The sequence below is a fragment of the Apostichopus japonicus genome, chromosome 19 (assembly GCF_037975245.1).
Source record: "Apostichopus japonicus isolate 1M-3 chromosome 19, ASM3797524v1, whole genome shotgun sequence".
Classification (NCBI taxonomy): Eukaryota; Metazoa; Echinodermata; class Holothuroidea; order Aspidochirotida; family Stichopodidae; genus Apostichopus; species Apostichopus japonicus.
Window position 1 is genome coordinate 2,473,718 of NC_092579.1, and position 16,847 is coordinate 2,490,564.

Genomic DNA, 16,847 nt, shown 5'->3' on the forward strand with positions numbered 1-16,847 from the left:
ACGTCTCCTTATCCATGTTACACCTGAAGTTATTCTGAGATGTCCAACTTTTCAAAGCAAGAAGAATATATGTCTAAAATAAACCGTATTTCCAAGACACTTTTGAGAAGGTTTTAATGTTGAGAGAAACGCAGAGAGCCATTTGGTTACAATTTTAACGGCAAAATGTGATGAGTATATAGTTAATTTTACATCAGCATGTATTAACTTTTCTAAAACATTTTCTTGTATCCACCACATGAGTACATAAGCAAGCATGCCAGGTAACTAAGTCTAAGGCAGATGCTATACCGTATAGTCCCTTTCCGATAGAAATTAAAAGCCTTTTGAGATGCATTGATTCTACATATGAGGTAAAGACAGTTGATTTCTACATAAGATGAATCATTCATCATTTTGCTTATGAGGTTATTATATTCACGGTTCTCTGATTTAATATACCAAAGGCAATTGTTGTCTCTCGGTGTTATAGTTGATCTGTTTCATCAGCTCAGTCACGTGGAAGTCATGAAACTCTAAAATGGAATCAAAGTGTAAAACTTGAGAATTACCACAAAATATAGATTAGCGTTTGTCCGTAATTATACATGAATATATTTATATAATTTCGTGCACTTTACACTTCTTTCATCTTGTCTAAATGTCATATTCCGAAGGAACACTAACTCCTTAAGTTAGATGACTTGGTTTTTTCCAGAAAGCTTTCAGGGATTTGGAAATTGAATAAATTCAACCCCGAAAGATGTACGTTGCTATATGTAAACAACAAAACATGCATAACATTGTACATGAATACGGTGACGAAAGGTGTTCATGATCTCCCTTTATTCAAAATGGTGGTGGTGGCGGCCTTTGATGAAAGCACTTCAGAATCAATAAGACGGTTAGCGCACCCTCAAGCTAAGGTAACCGCTATATCTTTATCAAGAGTCATCGGACCACGTGGGCCTCTATCGGAACTGACAAAAAGAGGGGCAACAGGGGGTAAACGTCGACTCATAAAGAGTGACGAGAGACGGTGTGTCAATAGAAGTAATTCCAGGTGTCGATGAATCAAATTCCCAAATGGCAAACAACGATTGATAAGTAACCAAAACAAAAGGTGTGAATGTGGGTGGGGGAAGGGGGGTGGCTTGAAGTAAGTTTGAAAGATTCACAATTGACGGTAAAGAATCGCTAATTTTCCTGTAATTCTCTGGAGTAATTTTCCTGCCATATGCATTTAGGACGTTATAATATACATGAACGCCTCGACGGCTATGTTTGGTGGTGATGGTGGCAGCGGTGGGGAACAGCAGGGGGACAAATTTCCCATAACAGCGGTGTCTCTAGAGATAGCGAGGCGAGTGCAATGTAAGCCGATGACGGTAAAGGTTCATATTCGGTGAACTAAACCTGTCAATGATATAAAATGGAAGACTTGCATCATCTTATAATTACATATGATTTCGAATGTATACACTGCTGTGGAAGTATACGATTTAGGGTGGTCTTTTGCCTTACGGTCATTACGAATGCAAATTAGAGGAAAGTTTCCTTTTGTGATCTCGCATTATTTTCAAACGAGACAACCTGTGAAGAGACAGTCTGCTAAATTTACAGAGAAGTTGATGGTCACGTGATCTATTCAATGCCTAGTCCGTATTATCGACCGTTACGGAAACGTAGGGTGTTGATCAGACCACAGAGAACGTGAAAGCCTTCAGCAGCCGCTGGCGACAAGTGCAGCCGATCGATTACCGTGGGCTACTCATGGGACGAGTGGTTATTTGCAGTCCTTAATTTGTAGGTTTGGAGGGTGGGTGAGTGTGTGCGAAGTATCCTTGTGGATGGCCGCCGTCATAACTGTTAAATGATCACGTGGGAAATGAGTATTGTACAGTGGATTCAACTCAGGCATCGAAATCGTTTCATGAGTTCACGTGTACGTTGCTTAACTGTTATATATTGCAGTGTATTGAAGTCCTTTATGTATTGCCCATGCAGTGCAATATTCAATTTCATGGCTTAAACAGCGTCTAACGCGTATACATGTAATGTCATAGGTAATCTTAGTCGACGGACGACTTTGCTTTGCCATCGTATAGTCAATATAGTGGTTAGTGAGCACAGTGGTTGCTTAAGCTTGATACTTTCAAAATAAAATTACAAAAAGCAAAAAAAAAAAGCAAATGTTTGAAATTGTCGTCACTTTTGTGAGTCCGTATGGAGAGGTGTTTTTAGTCAACTGATCTCATATCGGGAAACATTCCGGATAACGTATACCTCGATGTAATGGGAGTGATTGATCTTGCGCTCATCATTCTATAGGTAAATCCTTCTACTTGCAACCCTCCCCTCTCCTTATCCCAGTCCTCTTCCAACCCTCCACATAAAATGGCCCCAATCCAGTGACGCCCAATAAGATCTATGTGAGATGGAGGCTAAAGCTATTGTTGTCATGAACCCCCATATCGACTATGATGATAACAGCTAAGTCGTATTAAAGACAATGTTTGGTAGCCTTGTCTTCATGTGTTAACTTTGTGCTACACTCAGGAAAAAAACAGAAACGATATATGTATACTTTATAACCATGCAGATGAGGAATTCGATAATGGTACGGAGGATATTGACGAAAATCGTCAAATGTGTAATGTTCAATCTGGGTTCTGTGTGAATGTACAAGTTTTATGCATCATGTCGTATGGAGCTGTTTCAATTGTATGTGTTTCGTAAATGTTATTTGTCCATGCAGCTGTACACCGTCCATTTGTTTCACAGTCTAGTCAAATGCTATAATATTCGGCTCACACTTGGTGATTATTTTTCCACTTGTCCGGTTATTATTTTCTCGTTAATCATAAACCAAATTCGTCGCATGTGCTGTTTAATGATATCAAGTCATGGAACCATGAATCGTGAATTTGCCAAAATTGACGAATTTTGAAATTCTACACATGCATGGCTTTGAATATCTTCAGTGTAATTAGCCCCAAACGCCGTCTCCAGAAATATGCTAAATGTTGGCTTTCGGCTATATAGTTTCTAGCTAATAAAATTGTTCATGCAGACAGTGGAAAGGCTTAGATTACACAAACAAAGTCTATCTTTAGTTCCAGGGTCCCTAGTGTGGGGAAGTATACAAAATATATGCATGCAGGTGCCAAAGATTTTCATAACATTCTAGAATTCTTGAATCAACCAAGAACTAAATTTCTCGTCATATATCCTCAATAAAATAGGGACTGCATGCATTATAGAACCCTTTTCACATTTCCTTCTCGCTGATTTGTTGAATTGTTGTTGTGTTGCTTTATTTTTGTCGTATTATTTCGTTGTGGGGTGGGGCCCTCGTTCTTTTTGCTCATAGTTGTTTTTGTTTTTTACTTTCCACACATATTGTTATTTATCTCTCACTTACTGAATGAGTTTAAACAACATGGCAGGAAGAGCCCGGCAAAGAAAGAAACCCAGTTCGACTACAAAAGTGAAGAGATAACCTGCTTCGGCACCTCGTCGTTCCCGTCAGTTGACACTAAGTGGAAACAAATTCGCCTCAGTACTAGAAGAGAAATTCCCTTTTTTCGTTTTCACCGGTCGTTACTCCCGTCCAAATTACGTCCATCAAAGCATTGCCTTTGAGGCGTTAATCGATGGCTTTTTTAAATCATGAGCCGTGGGATCCATCATGAACGGGGGAAAATCAGCTGCGAAAACAATAAAGATTGCCGCAGCAACACTGTTAGGCAACATGTTAGCAACGCATACATATACATGATTTTGTACACGAATAGCTCTAGCCTAATGTTATTTAGTTACCCAACATTCGTCCTTTTTTCGTGATGTAGCTACGAGGTTGATTATGGTTGATGGGGCTAGGATGAGTGACGGCTTAAGTATGTTCCTTGTTTTCATTCTTAACGTGCATGTTAACATTGGTGTAAAATTATTCATATGGTAAATATTTATAACGAAATCTGATTCCATGTAAAAGGCTTGCTTCTTTTTTTCACGTCAGTGACATAACAACTTTATTCAATATACGTATGTCACTTTAACGTTAGGCATGGAAATTATATAGGAATGATTGCAGTGTAAAAGCATTTATGAATTGCACACCTTTTTAAAGGGACATGCATGGTCGGTTGGTTAACATCTTAATATTGTTTTTCTATTACTGCATTGGATTAGTATAATAGAAGAGCCTTTGTGAAACAACTTGTTGGTATATTTATGATCAATGTTGCTGTGCTTACAAGGTCGGCAGAACAATCGTTTTTTTTTTGTATATCAAAACGTGACGTCATGGCATAATGTCACGTGTTTCGTGTAAAGTAAGTCTTCCGCGTGTTGGAAGCATCATTGATGACAATGAAGTAGGCCTAATTTATTATAATTTATACCTTTGTCATAAAGATATACACCTTGTTACATTAAACAACGTCCCAAAGTAAAAACTGAATTATGCTTGTCACAACTGTTCGAAATTGGTTATATATGCTACAAAGCAGGATGTTGCTCGAAAAGGCAGATTCCACGTACACCCCCCCCCCCCCCATTTCCTAACCCTTTTCCTCCTTCGATCATAATGAAGTGATGGGCTGGTGGCAGTGGTGACAAGTTTGTAGTAGTTTTCAGGCTATAAGATACTGAAGTAAAGCGTTTATTCAAACATGAAAAGCATCTTTTCTTGTGCATGGTCCCTCAGCCAAATTTCGTAACATTTGTCCATGCAATTCCCTACCTGCACCCAACCCCTAGCCTTATCCCCTCCACCCCCCCCCCTCCTCCTCTACCACCACTTTCGGCTTCGCTCTAAGTGATTTTCGGTCTGAAACCGTAAAGTCGTTGTTCTCCTTCTGGCGACATCCTAATATTTCCCCAAGTTCCCAAAATATATAGGCTACCTAATTGTGAAACATACGCACACATATATAGTTATATTATTCTGTTTTCGACTTTGAGATAACATTATGAGTCTTTCGATTCATGTGTATCTGTCACTTCACAAGAGGAGACTTTGCTTAGAGCTCTCCAGTTTCCATAATTCGACGGGCAGATAGCTGGTTTGGATTCAAACAAATATATAACTACGGTATTTTTAATAGTAACCAAATAGTGCATTTGATGTATGCATTACATGAAAAGTGAGCTGGATATGTTGTAAACTCGCACTAAACATTGCGATAGTAATCACGTGATCCCTTTACATATGTCCTTCATTTAGACACACACTCCGGGGATTAGGACACTTGATCTATCGGGAGAATTTTCAGACGGAGTTAGCTCTCTCAGTGATGTATATCTTTGACTTCATATATGATGATGGAAGCAGAATATTGACTATTGGGTCTCTGTATTTGTACAGTTAATATCATTGTTCTCTGTTATCCCGTGATATTATATTATACACAAACGTTTATGAAAGAAAAGAGCAGGTCTATCCTGGCAACAAAATAAAGTTATATATTTAGTCAGTCATAATCGCATCAGGAATGTTGAATATGATTCGTGAACTGGTATCGAAGTATGGTCATATATGGGGGATGACTTTTTCCCCCGAAATGTGCAAAGTTATTGTTCAACACAAAATGTAGTTTTAACTTTATAAAACGTGACAGTTATCGCTATATACGTTTTGATGAAGGTTTCTATGTTACAGACAATAAAAAGTATAAAATTATATTTACAAATTACCGAAAATATCAATAAACTGCTGTAAGATGGATATTTTAAGTATGGGGCACATTGTTGTTTCCGGTGTGTATATAAACGACGGTTAAGCGCTTCCACAAATTGTTTTTTTTTCGGATACAGAAGTGTTCGTTCTAACATATACCGGTGTATACTCCTTTACGTTAAAATCCTATGTCAAACAGATCGTCATCGCATGCGATGCTATGTTGTTCATATTTTCTTATACCACTCGTCTGACTCTGGTAGCTCTCTTCAAACTGCATGACCATCGAGCTATACTACCGAATTAATTTACTAATTTGATTTGCGTTGTGTATGGATTTTGTCAAGAAACCGAGGTTTCTTCACGCTTTTAATTTAAGCGCACACTCTCTTTCTCTCTCCTTCTCGTTAAGTAAGATTTGTCACCTCGATCACTGTACGACGTGTGACGTACCGCTATAGTATATATACCGTAGGCCTACGTCTTCTCCTCCACTGTGTTTAACCTGTTCGTCAAAACCCTCTCGCCGAACGGAGTAACAATTGAATGAGGTCTATTCGTTGTTTTCTTTGCGTATTTGTCGCGCCAGCCATCACGATGACGGTAAATCAACTGCATTGAAATAAGTCAATTTGTCATGTGAATTTATTACTCTGATTATAAACGTTGATGTATAACAAGTTTAAAAACCAAACAAAAGTGTATATAGTATTAAGGTGGCCGAGGCCCGTTGGCAGGAATGTTTGGTGACGTCATACATTAAAAGGGGGCTCTCTTCCATCATTGCGAAGGGCTCATTATAATATGCCATAGTGTGCACCTAGTAATGAAACCTGCCACCCGACGGGAGGCACGCAGGGCATACATCCACATGGCCCTGAATCAGTTAAGTCAGGCGGGAAAATATGGGCTGACCCCGGAAGGCGGGGGGGGGGTGGTGAATTTTCATCATGATTAGCTGAGAGCACATTTATCACATTCATGACCTATAGGCTTAGGCTACTACATCTACGATGATTTATAATAGTCACATGCAGCCTACTGGAGACTTATGTTGTGTAAACAGACAAATACCAACTTCAAATTGATATTATTTTGTGAAGTAGTGAACGTTCTTCTTTTATTTTGTCATTAATTCTAAAAGAGCTTAAGCTAACGATATTTTATTGACACAACTATGTTTGAGTTCTCATGTAACATGTGGTTATCGACCATTCTTTAACCACGTTTGGTTTCAGTTTTGAAACAAAATCAATAACCGAGCGAACCGCGTATACATCGAAACACTTTCCTGTGTTTGTGTTTTATCCATTTGCAAGACTTAAGTGATTCGTTTTAGCCTGAGCACACTCCAGCCCAGACAGTAAAGAGGACCTGTTTCCGTTCTTTGTCGCTAACTTACTAAATAATTAATATTTCATTGTCTTATTATTGCAGGAAAAAGTTCATGGAAATAATATAATCTATGCCTACATACTTACGAATGGAAATAGCATGAGACACTTGACTAGAAAATAAGGGCTTTAATGCATATAAAATTTCTTCAATTGATTGCACATATTATTAACAAAGCCGCATTGTTAAAGCTAGGCTACATGTTTAAACCGACATCAAAGACTAAGACATATATATTAAGAAAGCCAAATATTGAAAGCGTTTAGCCTATATTTATTTATCTTCTGAAGATGAACATGCTTTTATAGGGTAGCTTGTGTTTCATATAAGTCATTGAACTATTTTACTGTGAAAGATGACATATGATTTCGAACAACGATAGAAGAAGACCGTCAAAGTGTGGCATGCCAACTTTTAAATTATAATAAATGCTATAGGGATTTCCTAATGATCGATAATATCCTGGTCTAATCCACATGTAATGTGACGCATTGGATTATTTGAGTACTGAAGAAACTGTCAATAATTCGCTTCAAGATTCATTCGCCTTGTTTTGCAGACAGACAATACACATACTGTCTCATCATTGGTTCATTGTGGGCTGAAGTGGACTGAGTTATATTCTTCGATCATTGTCTTCGATTTTCTAGGGCAATTTTAGATGTGTGACCCCTTCCCACGATGTGTTTCGTGGAACTAGTTAATAGCGGTAGATGAAGACGTCGAAATATTGTTTTCGTTTATTACGTTGTGTTTTAAAAAATAACTCGATGTTATAACAAAAACATTATCCAAAAATGAAAAACACGGGATGTTCAGAACTCGTGAAAGATGTAAACTGTCCACGTTACAATTCTTGTCATCTACGTCGGCAAGCGTTGCGCCTGCAGTTAGGCTACTGATACTGTGAATATGATAGCCTACTGATAACCAGTCCTTGCGGCTATATTGTTACTATGTTAGGCTATGTCGCACTTATCTTACTTTACTTTGCAAGTTTTGGTGAAATATTTATCAAAACACCTTTTAAAGCCAAGAGTGGAATCCCTTGATCTGTCCATAGACAAAATGTATGTATGTATGTGTACGTATTTTAGATCCTCCTGCAAGTAGGAACTCGCGAATGGACTTGCCAGTCTTTCATAGGCTGAGTTAAACTAACAAATGGGAGAGAACCCATAACATTTCATGATCTTCTTGAGTAGCCTACCTTTGATGATTTATCAATATTGCATCTTTTTTATATGTAATTTCAGTTCCAACAATGCAGAGTGGCAGACAATCATTAAGTTATTTTCATTTCTTTTTATATTTCAGAGAGAAAAAGCCAAAGATATGGGAAGAGTTTCAGTTAGGAATCAACAGATATGAAGTTTATTCTTTTAATAGTTCTGTAATAGATGATCTGCTGAGATACTTGGGTGGAACAAACATAAAAAATGTTGGTGAGTAACTTAGTAATATTACATTTATTTAAAGTACTATTTTTTGTAGATAGGGGACCTTTACTAGGAGGCCAAGATTAAACCAATAGAAGGGATAAACAAACACAGTGGCCCCCTTCTTCTTCTTCTCCTTCCAGGAAGTCCAGATAGGCCTACTCTAAATATATGTGTTTGACATACATGTACACAGCTTTTGTAAAGTTGTTCCAAGATAATCACAGCTTCAGTTGTAACATTAGTGTAAGTTAGAACATTCATGTTTGACCCATGCACACTACATAGTAAACTTATTGCATCATAGTCACAGCAGCTTTGTGTTGTGATAATATCAATGTTAACATTGTTTAATTCTATGCTCTTACTACTTAGTACTGTGCATGTGTATGGTATCATGTAAAAATAGTGTAGTACTGATATGCACCTGTACTCACACTGATCGACACTAAAAACTGTTAATTTTGTCAAAGGAGGGAATATCAAGTTTGTACATTCTAGCACTTCCATGAAACATTTTACCCATTTACAGGAGGTATACAGTTTTAAATGCATGCCCGAATTTAGGGAAATTCCACTTGCTTAGTAAACTCAGGACATACAAGTATAAATCTCTGTCATTCTTTTTGTAATCTGATGAAAATGTGATGGAATCACACAGTTGAAGGATGAAACCAAGTCATAAAACAAATGCAGCAGTCTATCATACAGAATTGCAAAATAGTAATGTTGCACTCAGTCACCATGTGAGGAAAATTCCAGTAACTGTTTTAGGTTAATGGGATGTTAGTGAAGATGAACTTTGCCTTAATGGGAGATTTTCTGACATCATATCCTTTCCCATCAATCTTGAGGTTTGCAAAATATGTTAGTCTTCCCTTAAAGTGTACCTCAACTTGTTTAAATCCACTTCTGAAGAACGGTACCTGGTATTATAATCAACTCTCTATTTATTAGTCTTCATATAGTGCTAGCTTGATGTGTGGGAATACAGCTTTACAGAATTAATGGTCCATCCTCGGTTCGGTGAATTGCTCATGCAGCCGTTACGTTTGTGTTGAAACCGTGTATGAAATGCTGGCATTTACTCATTTCTACAGTCATCTTAGAAATTTAAGGAGAATGTCTTTCAATAATACAGTGCAATTGTCCAAAAATATTATTTTGAGGTAGTTTAAGAAGAAGAAGTGGTTGCATGATCTTTGTCCCCATTTAATAGGAATTTAAACTATCTATTGGAGAGAAGGAAGACATGCTTTTTTGTCATTTTCTTACTTAAATTTACTTAAAACTCACTTTTTTTCTTTTTGGGAATTTCACTGTAAATCTATATGATTTTTAAAATTATTCCTTTGTTTATATATTTATATATTTTTTATATTATTATTTAAGCTGTGTCAATTTTATTCTTCATATTCATATTTTAAGGGTTTTGTCATTTTGTTGTCATTGTAAAGGGCTCTTGAACATTGCTTTAGCATGAAAAGAGCGCTATATAAATTTGGTAAATAATAATAATGTTAGCCCCATATTTATAGAAAACCGCATGAAATTGCCACAAACGGTCTATGGTATATTATAGGCCCTCTGAGTCCTATTTAAGCCACTGCTAGTAGTGTGGAATTAGTGATACTTTCAAGACTTAACTGTTCATGCCATAATACTGTTTGAATCAATCACTTTAAAATTGCAAAGAAATACAGTACTTCTGTTCTGAAATATTGCTTTGATAAAAGTTTTAACCACTTTCTGCCAAAACACTTATTAAACATTGCTCCTACTTTGGCATCCATTAATGAAATGAACTCACTCATGAAAGTACAAGGAAATTGTTTGCTCGATGCAGTTTTGGACAAATTTGTTTGCTCATAAATGAAAATTGGCAAATATCATCAGGGTCTTTATTCCCCAAGAAAGAAGTGATGACATTCACTTCAAATAATAACAAGTAGCAGAAAAGAGCCTTCAAATTAAGTTTGCAACACATATATAACAGAGCAAGTTATTTAATGGTAGTCCTGTAGTCCGATCAAGATAACCAAAGTAATGTTTGGACAACCAAAATCAACTGTGGCAGTTGTGTGACAGACAAGTATTGTTTATATCAAATTCAAGTTACACACCCCCAAATAATGAATTTGCTATCCCCTCCCCCCTCCCCCCCCCCATCCAATGCTGGTCTTCCATTTGCTAATCCTACATATTACTCCTGCAGTGTACATCCAACATTACAGCGACATACTTGTTAAATATTGCTGTTTTGCTACATTTATTTTCGGACAACCAAAATGTGAACCCCGGCTGTCCGAGGGACAACCAGATGAAAACACTCCTTAAAAGTTTGCCCTTTTTAAGGTATTTTAGTGAGAAAAAAAGTTAATTAATAATTTGTATTCTCTAAAACAGCATTAATATATTATAAATCTTTTACTCTCCCCCCCCCCCTCTCTTTTATCAATAAATGTTTAATTGCTCAAGTTTCATTACAACAAGTCAAATAAAAGCCAATTGTTAATTTTGCATTCAAATCAGTGACCATAGCTTCATTTACCCCCTCGCATGTGGTAACTGATCATTAATGTAACGATAGTGGGCACCACAGTTGTTGGATTTAGATGCCAGACCCATATAAGTATTAATGTTCAATATACAGTATTAGTAGAGAAGAAATGTAACTGGTTTAAAATTTAGTAGCCCTTTCATTTCCCATAATAAATTTGAGGTTCATGAAATTTGTTATCATAAATACAGTATCCTTGAAAATGGGGGACGGTGGCTCGGACTAGGAGGGAGGGGAGACCATGTGTGCACAAACTGCTATGCAGCTTCATATTTTTAACATTTTTAAGTGGATCCTGTCATTTGTAGAAATCAGTTAAATTACTCACTATCATCAGTTGTAATCACAGTATCAGTAATACTTCGGGGGATGGGAGGGGCGGTGGCTAAATGTTCTGCAGACTGACAACCGAATATACAAACCCGATGCTTTAAAAAACAAAAATAACTTCATGCACACAGGTGACATCTTCCAGATGTGTGCTTTGTCATGTCTCCATCCTGTCAACTTTATCTATCCTGCTGGGATGATTCTGGGAAGAAGTTGGCTAAAATTCATGGGCCCCATTAACAGTTTGAGAGTGTTCATGTAATGTTAAAGGTGACGGCTATTGAGAGGAGCCATGTTACAAAGCGCCCTGTCTGCCTCTATCCTCAAGAGTCTAAAAGCTGTATTAGTCTGACGTAAAGAGCTTCTCTGGTGCGGTCCTCTTGAGTGGGATTGAAACTGAAGTTTATTTGTAACAGCAAAAGAGTCTTTCCCTCTGTTCTTTCAAGGCTTCAGAGATTTTATCTCGATATCAGTTTAAAGGTGCATGCGATGATGATGTTTGAAGTAATTTTACGGTAGTCTTTTGTTTGTTGTTGCTTAAAGCAGCAGTCTGGCTTTCATTTAACCATTAAAGTATGAAACTAAAAACAGCATGAACATTGATGGTTTTAACAGACAAGAGTCAATTGTCAGGGTATATCCTGCATTAATTAGTTATGCGGCCCTACTCACTGGCATTCCTTGGCCCCATATCAATTACGGTTTCTTCATGACACATTTTAATTTTGTCTTTAAGTAATTAAATCAAGATTTGTTTCTTATTTTTTAGGATCATCAAGCAGGGATGAAAATAGCTAAAAAGCCCTTTTTTGACAGCTTCAGTAATAAATGGGTGTACACTTGGTAGATTTGGTAAATAGGAGATTGGTTTTAGGGTGAGAATGGGAGTGAACTGCACCAGTAGTCACTAGGATCTAACTACTGCAATTCAAACATGTATGTAAAGAGATTGTGCTCCTCTTCTTCATATCTCTCTACCGAGCATGACATTTTCTATTTTGCCATGCATCCTTGATGAATGCAGGTTAAAACAAATCCACCAAGTTATAAAAGTTTGCATGCACTTTTCAGAAGCCATTATTCTAACATTTTATGTAACTGTTTTTGTTGCCATAATGATTTTAAAGTTAATCGCAATAATTAGTAATCAAAGCACATTTAATGGAAAGCAGATATGAATATTTTTGCGGAAGATAATGGAATAAAATTGTAGCAATTTTAACAACGTTCCTGACTCTTCCTCCCTCTGTATTTTCAAGAGACAACTTAAAACATTTCTTTTTGATTCCTAGTTTCTTTTTTTCACTTGGTTTCCTTTGTCAATTTCCAACTTTGTAAAGCGATTTGAAGCGCTGTATTAAGCACTATATAAGTGTAATTTATTACTATTATTATTATTATTATTTTAATTTGTCTCAGAAATATGAAACAAGATGATGGGAATGGGCCCTACAGTAGATGTAAAAAGCTATTCCCTTGCAATATTTAAATGTATTCCTTAAATTGTAACCGGCCTATCTTGGGAGCAACTGCTATACTTGTCTAGGAAAAGCAGTTGATTTGGGTGACTGGTCAAGCATCCAGAAGTATGAGCAGGGTGTTATTAAAATTGCAGTTGAGTACAGAATTCAGTTTCCTCCTTTATTTCCAGTTTAAGATTATAACACTTGAATGACACCTCTTCTAAAAAAAATTTGGTTTTCTTTTCTCATTTTTTATGCAAGAAGAAAGTCGGCTGTCTATTAAAGTCACTTAAGATCTACTCTTGTGTAAAAATATTGTCCTTTTGTCCCCCCCCCCCCACCCATTATCTCTCTCTCTCTTTGGTTTATGCATGGAAGGGACATCTTGAGGATAGGCAAGGTAGAGATTTGGGAATTAGCCTCTTTGCAGCATGGGCTCAAACAAAGAAGAAGGAATCCTTTTAATTTGAAGCCAATGACAATTTACATGTCACACACTGCTTCTGTGACTTTAATAAACAGTTAGAAAATATGACCAGCATTTTCTTTAAAAAAAAATTGAAAGCAGTTATCAGGAAAACTACTGAATTCATACATATAATGCCTGACATTTTCGGTTAATGTCCATTCCTTATTTGTTCTTTTGAATATTAAAACTGGTTTGTATTTTGTTTTGTCCGAGAATGATACTGTAGCCATGTTTGTACAGTATAAAGCTATACAGGATAGAAATTTAGTTTTGTCTCATTGATGTAGTAGGTACTGTAGAATGCGTATCATGCAATTTAAATATCTAGTGATTGAATTAACCCCGAGTAAAATTCATCGGAGTAGAGACAAGAATTTATGCATCCTCTGCATAGTATAGCGCTTGAAGGTTCAATATTTTAATTATGTTTTCGTTTTGGGGTGTGGAGGCTTCTTTATTTTTGTTCTGCACGTATATTTTGATGAACATTCCATTTCAAGAATCATTCCGTTTATATGTTGACACCAAATTAATGCTTGCCGAAAATGTCGAAAAAAAAAAAAATAGTAGCCAGGGTGGCCAGAGTTTCAGTGATGCAACCAGCCAAATTGGAGGCCAGATCGGATGATAAAGCACCAAGTACAAATTTGCTGTTATTTTATGACAATTGACCCTTTGTGTGGGTAGGAATTATGTGGGTTGGCAATTCCTCGCAATTGCATGATGGGGGGTCTCATGGATGAACATTAGAGAGTGAAACATGTTTAACCAATTCCCAACATTTTTAGCAATAGTCCTTACGCAACTTTGGACCAGCGTGAACAACATGAAATGGTTGATGATAACAATGTTCTTTGGGGGAATGTAACAATTTTTCAACTACTTTCTCTAAATTAGTACCTAGCCAAAGAAAAATAATTACTGTTTGTATGGATGCACCTATGATTTCCTCCTACCAATGAAATTTGAAAAATGCTAAATTTGTCATATTAAGTGGGAACGGTGGTGGTATACTTAGTATGCATGCCTTAAAATATGATATATCAGATGGGTTGGAAAGGCAGCTAACCAACTTTAGTTTCAGCCAAGTGCTGCATCTTGAGTATGTAGCAGTCTTTACAAAGCTGCTGGCATACTGCTCAGCATGAATGAGGCCCAAGAACGTATAGCTAAGTTATTAATACTTTGGAATATACAGGTATGGTTTGTACAGTATATACTTATACACAAAGCAAACACTGACGTCAAATTGGAACCTAAACTTATAAACTTGGCAAGACTATATGGAGTGAAGTTCTGAGACAACAACTTTACATAAATTTATCTCATGTTGGCCATACATCTTTCTTCGTTTCTAATGGAAGCCCCAAAACTCCTGTAAGTGTGTAATCAATGGTTGGTAAATAAATGAACAGTGTGGCAGTCCTTATGATGCCTCCCCCCTTTACCCTTCCCCCACTCTTCCCATCCCCCACTCATCCCCAGTTTGAGTTTATACTTGCCAAATTGGATTTGATCGACTTGTGTTCCTTCAGGACTCACAGACTGCAGGGTTTCAATTTGCCGTTTAAAAAGTCTGGCTCCAAAATGTGGGTTTAACTACATTCCAATATATTTTTTACTTAATAAATATTTGACTACCCAGTGCCAGATCCAACTACAAGGATAAATATGTTAAGATCATTAATGTTACTTTATTTCTCAAACCGTTCACTTTCTTTGGTCTAGTGAATATGAGTTCATAAGTTTCCTTTCCCTTGATAAAAGGAATAACGCCAAAACTGTTAAACAACTATGCTGCATTTAGAGAAAGGCTGGAACTTGAGTGAGATACAATAATTAAATTAGGTAAGTGATTGGAGGTAAAAACAGCCAACGTTTGGTTTTTGCAGAGCTTTCCAGCAAAACTAGCTCTTCTTCAGTGCATGATCACCGAAAGTGACAAGGAGTAGCAGGAATTGAAACTATTTTGTAGCGAAGAGTGTCGGCACGGTTGTGAAGTCAAAGCGACTTACTGAATTCTGCTGGATTTAGCAGAAATTTTGGAAAATCGGATTATTTTAATCCGTGTCGAATTATTTTAATACGATTCCGTCGTAATATCAAAGGACATGTTTTGGTTTATCTGGGACGAAAAATCGTTTCTGATGTTAAAACCGAATGGTGCTGTGGTCTTTAAGTTTAGTTCCCAGAAATGTTCTTTTCCTTTTCTAGATATATATATCTAGATATATATATATATATATATATATATGCATATATATATATATATATATATATATATATATATATATATATATATTTATGTATTTAGCCATATGTTTTTATTATATTGACACTTGTCTATAGTGACTATATTGTGTAAATTATGTTATGTACCTAGATCATTCTGATACCGTTTCATTCATAGCCTATGATGTGCATTATTGCAACTCAAACAGCTTTCTTTGGATGTAAATTATGTAGTGCGTTTCACACTTTGCTAAAAACTTGCCTGGAGCGTTTTTGAAGTTTCTTTAGAAGAATCGAATCTAATCTTTTTCCTTTCCTTTGCGATTCACTGATTTACAAGTTAAGTATCTTTATAGCTTTGAATAGGACTGTATCAAGTTGTTACTTGGCTATAAACAGAGATAAAAATAATAAGATTTTTTTTAATATATATTTTTCCTTATTATCATTTGTGACATTTTGCATTGCAGATGAGAAGTCCGGGGGAACACAAGTTAAATTATCGTTGAAGTTTCTGGATGGAGGTGAAGCCTTAATGAAACCTTGGAGGTGAGAATTATAATAATCCAGGCATTGATTGTATCATGGATGCATAAAAGGTTTAAATGGTGTGAAGACTGCCGCACAAAGAAACGTCTAATGCCGGTAATCTGACCTAGTTTCGAATGAGGTGTAACAGAAGTGTTAGACACCACCATCGATCCCAGAAAATACACACACTGCTTGCTACCGTTGGAAATTAGACACTAGTGTACAGTCAATACATACAGCTACGGTCAATACCCACAACACAGTGGACATAGCAGCGATGGACATCTCAGGTCTAGATAAAAGATAACAAGGTATCACGTTTCATTACTGTCTGCATTTTGTAGCGACAAGAAGAAAACTTCACTTGCAAGCAACGGAAAGTTAACTTTTTCAGAGCGCGGCACATGGTTTGGGGCGAGTCTACAATGCCTTTAAGTCTTGTTGAAGTTTGTAAAAACCACTCATCGATTTAGTACGCTAAAACTAACGGGATTCCATAAAATCAAGAATATAGATTCCTGTAATTGCCTTTCAAATTATTTGATATTTTTACAAACTATAATCATCCATGAAGAGGAATAGTCTTGATTTGCATACCAAGTGGATATGCATCCTGTTAGAACTCATTCCTGTATGCCCTGGTACCCTGGCTGTCAGTAATTTATTCAGATATGAATATGCATGATTCATACCACCATCATATGAATATGCATGATTCATACCACCATCATATGAATATGCATGATTCATACCATCATCATTCATC

At 36.6% G+C, this 16,847-nt stretch overlaps 1 protein-coding gene across 2 annotated transcripts in view; it reads left to right on the top strand.

Moving 5' to 3' along the window:
• LOC139959843 (extracellular serine/threonine protein kinase FAM20C-like) overlaps window positions 1–16,847 on the top strand; it is a 103,545-nt gene that overhangs the window by 34,290 nt on the left and 52,408 nt on the right. The window contains exons 1-3 of one of the 2 annotated variants that reach the window (XM_071957723.1): window positions 7,816–7,963; window positions 8,375–8,502; window positions 16,021–16,099. In XM_071957723.1, coding sequence (XP_071813824.1) covers window positions 7,869–7,963; window positions 8,375–8,502; window positions 16,021–16,099 — 302 coding nt within the window. In that variant the 5' untranslated portion in view covers window positions 7,816–7,868. Of the gene's footprint in view, window positions 1–7,815; window positions 7,964–8,374; window positions 8,503–16,020; window positions 16,100–16,847 lie in introns of those variants that run through there. The other variant, XM_071957722.1, reaches the window with a different exon arrangement.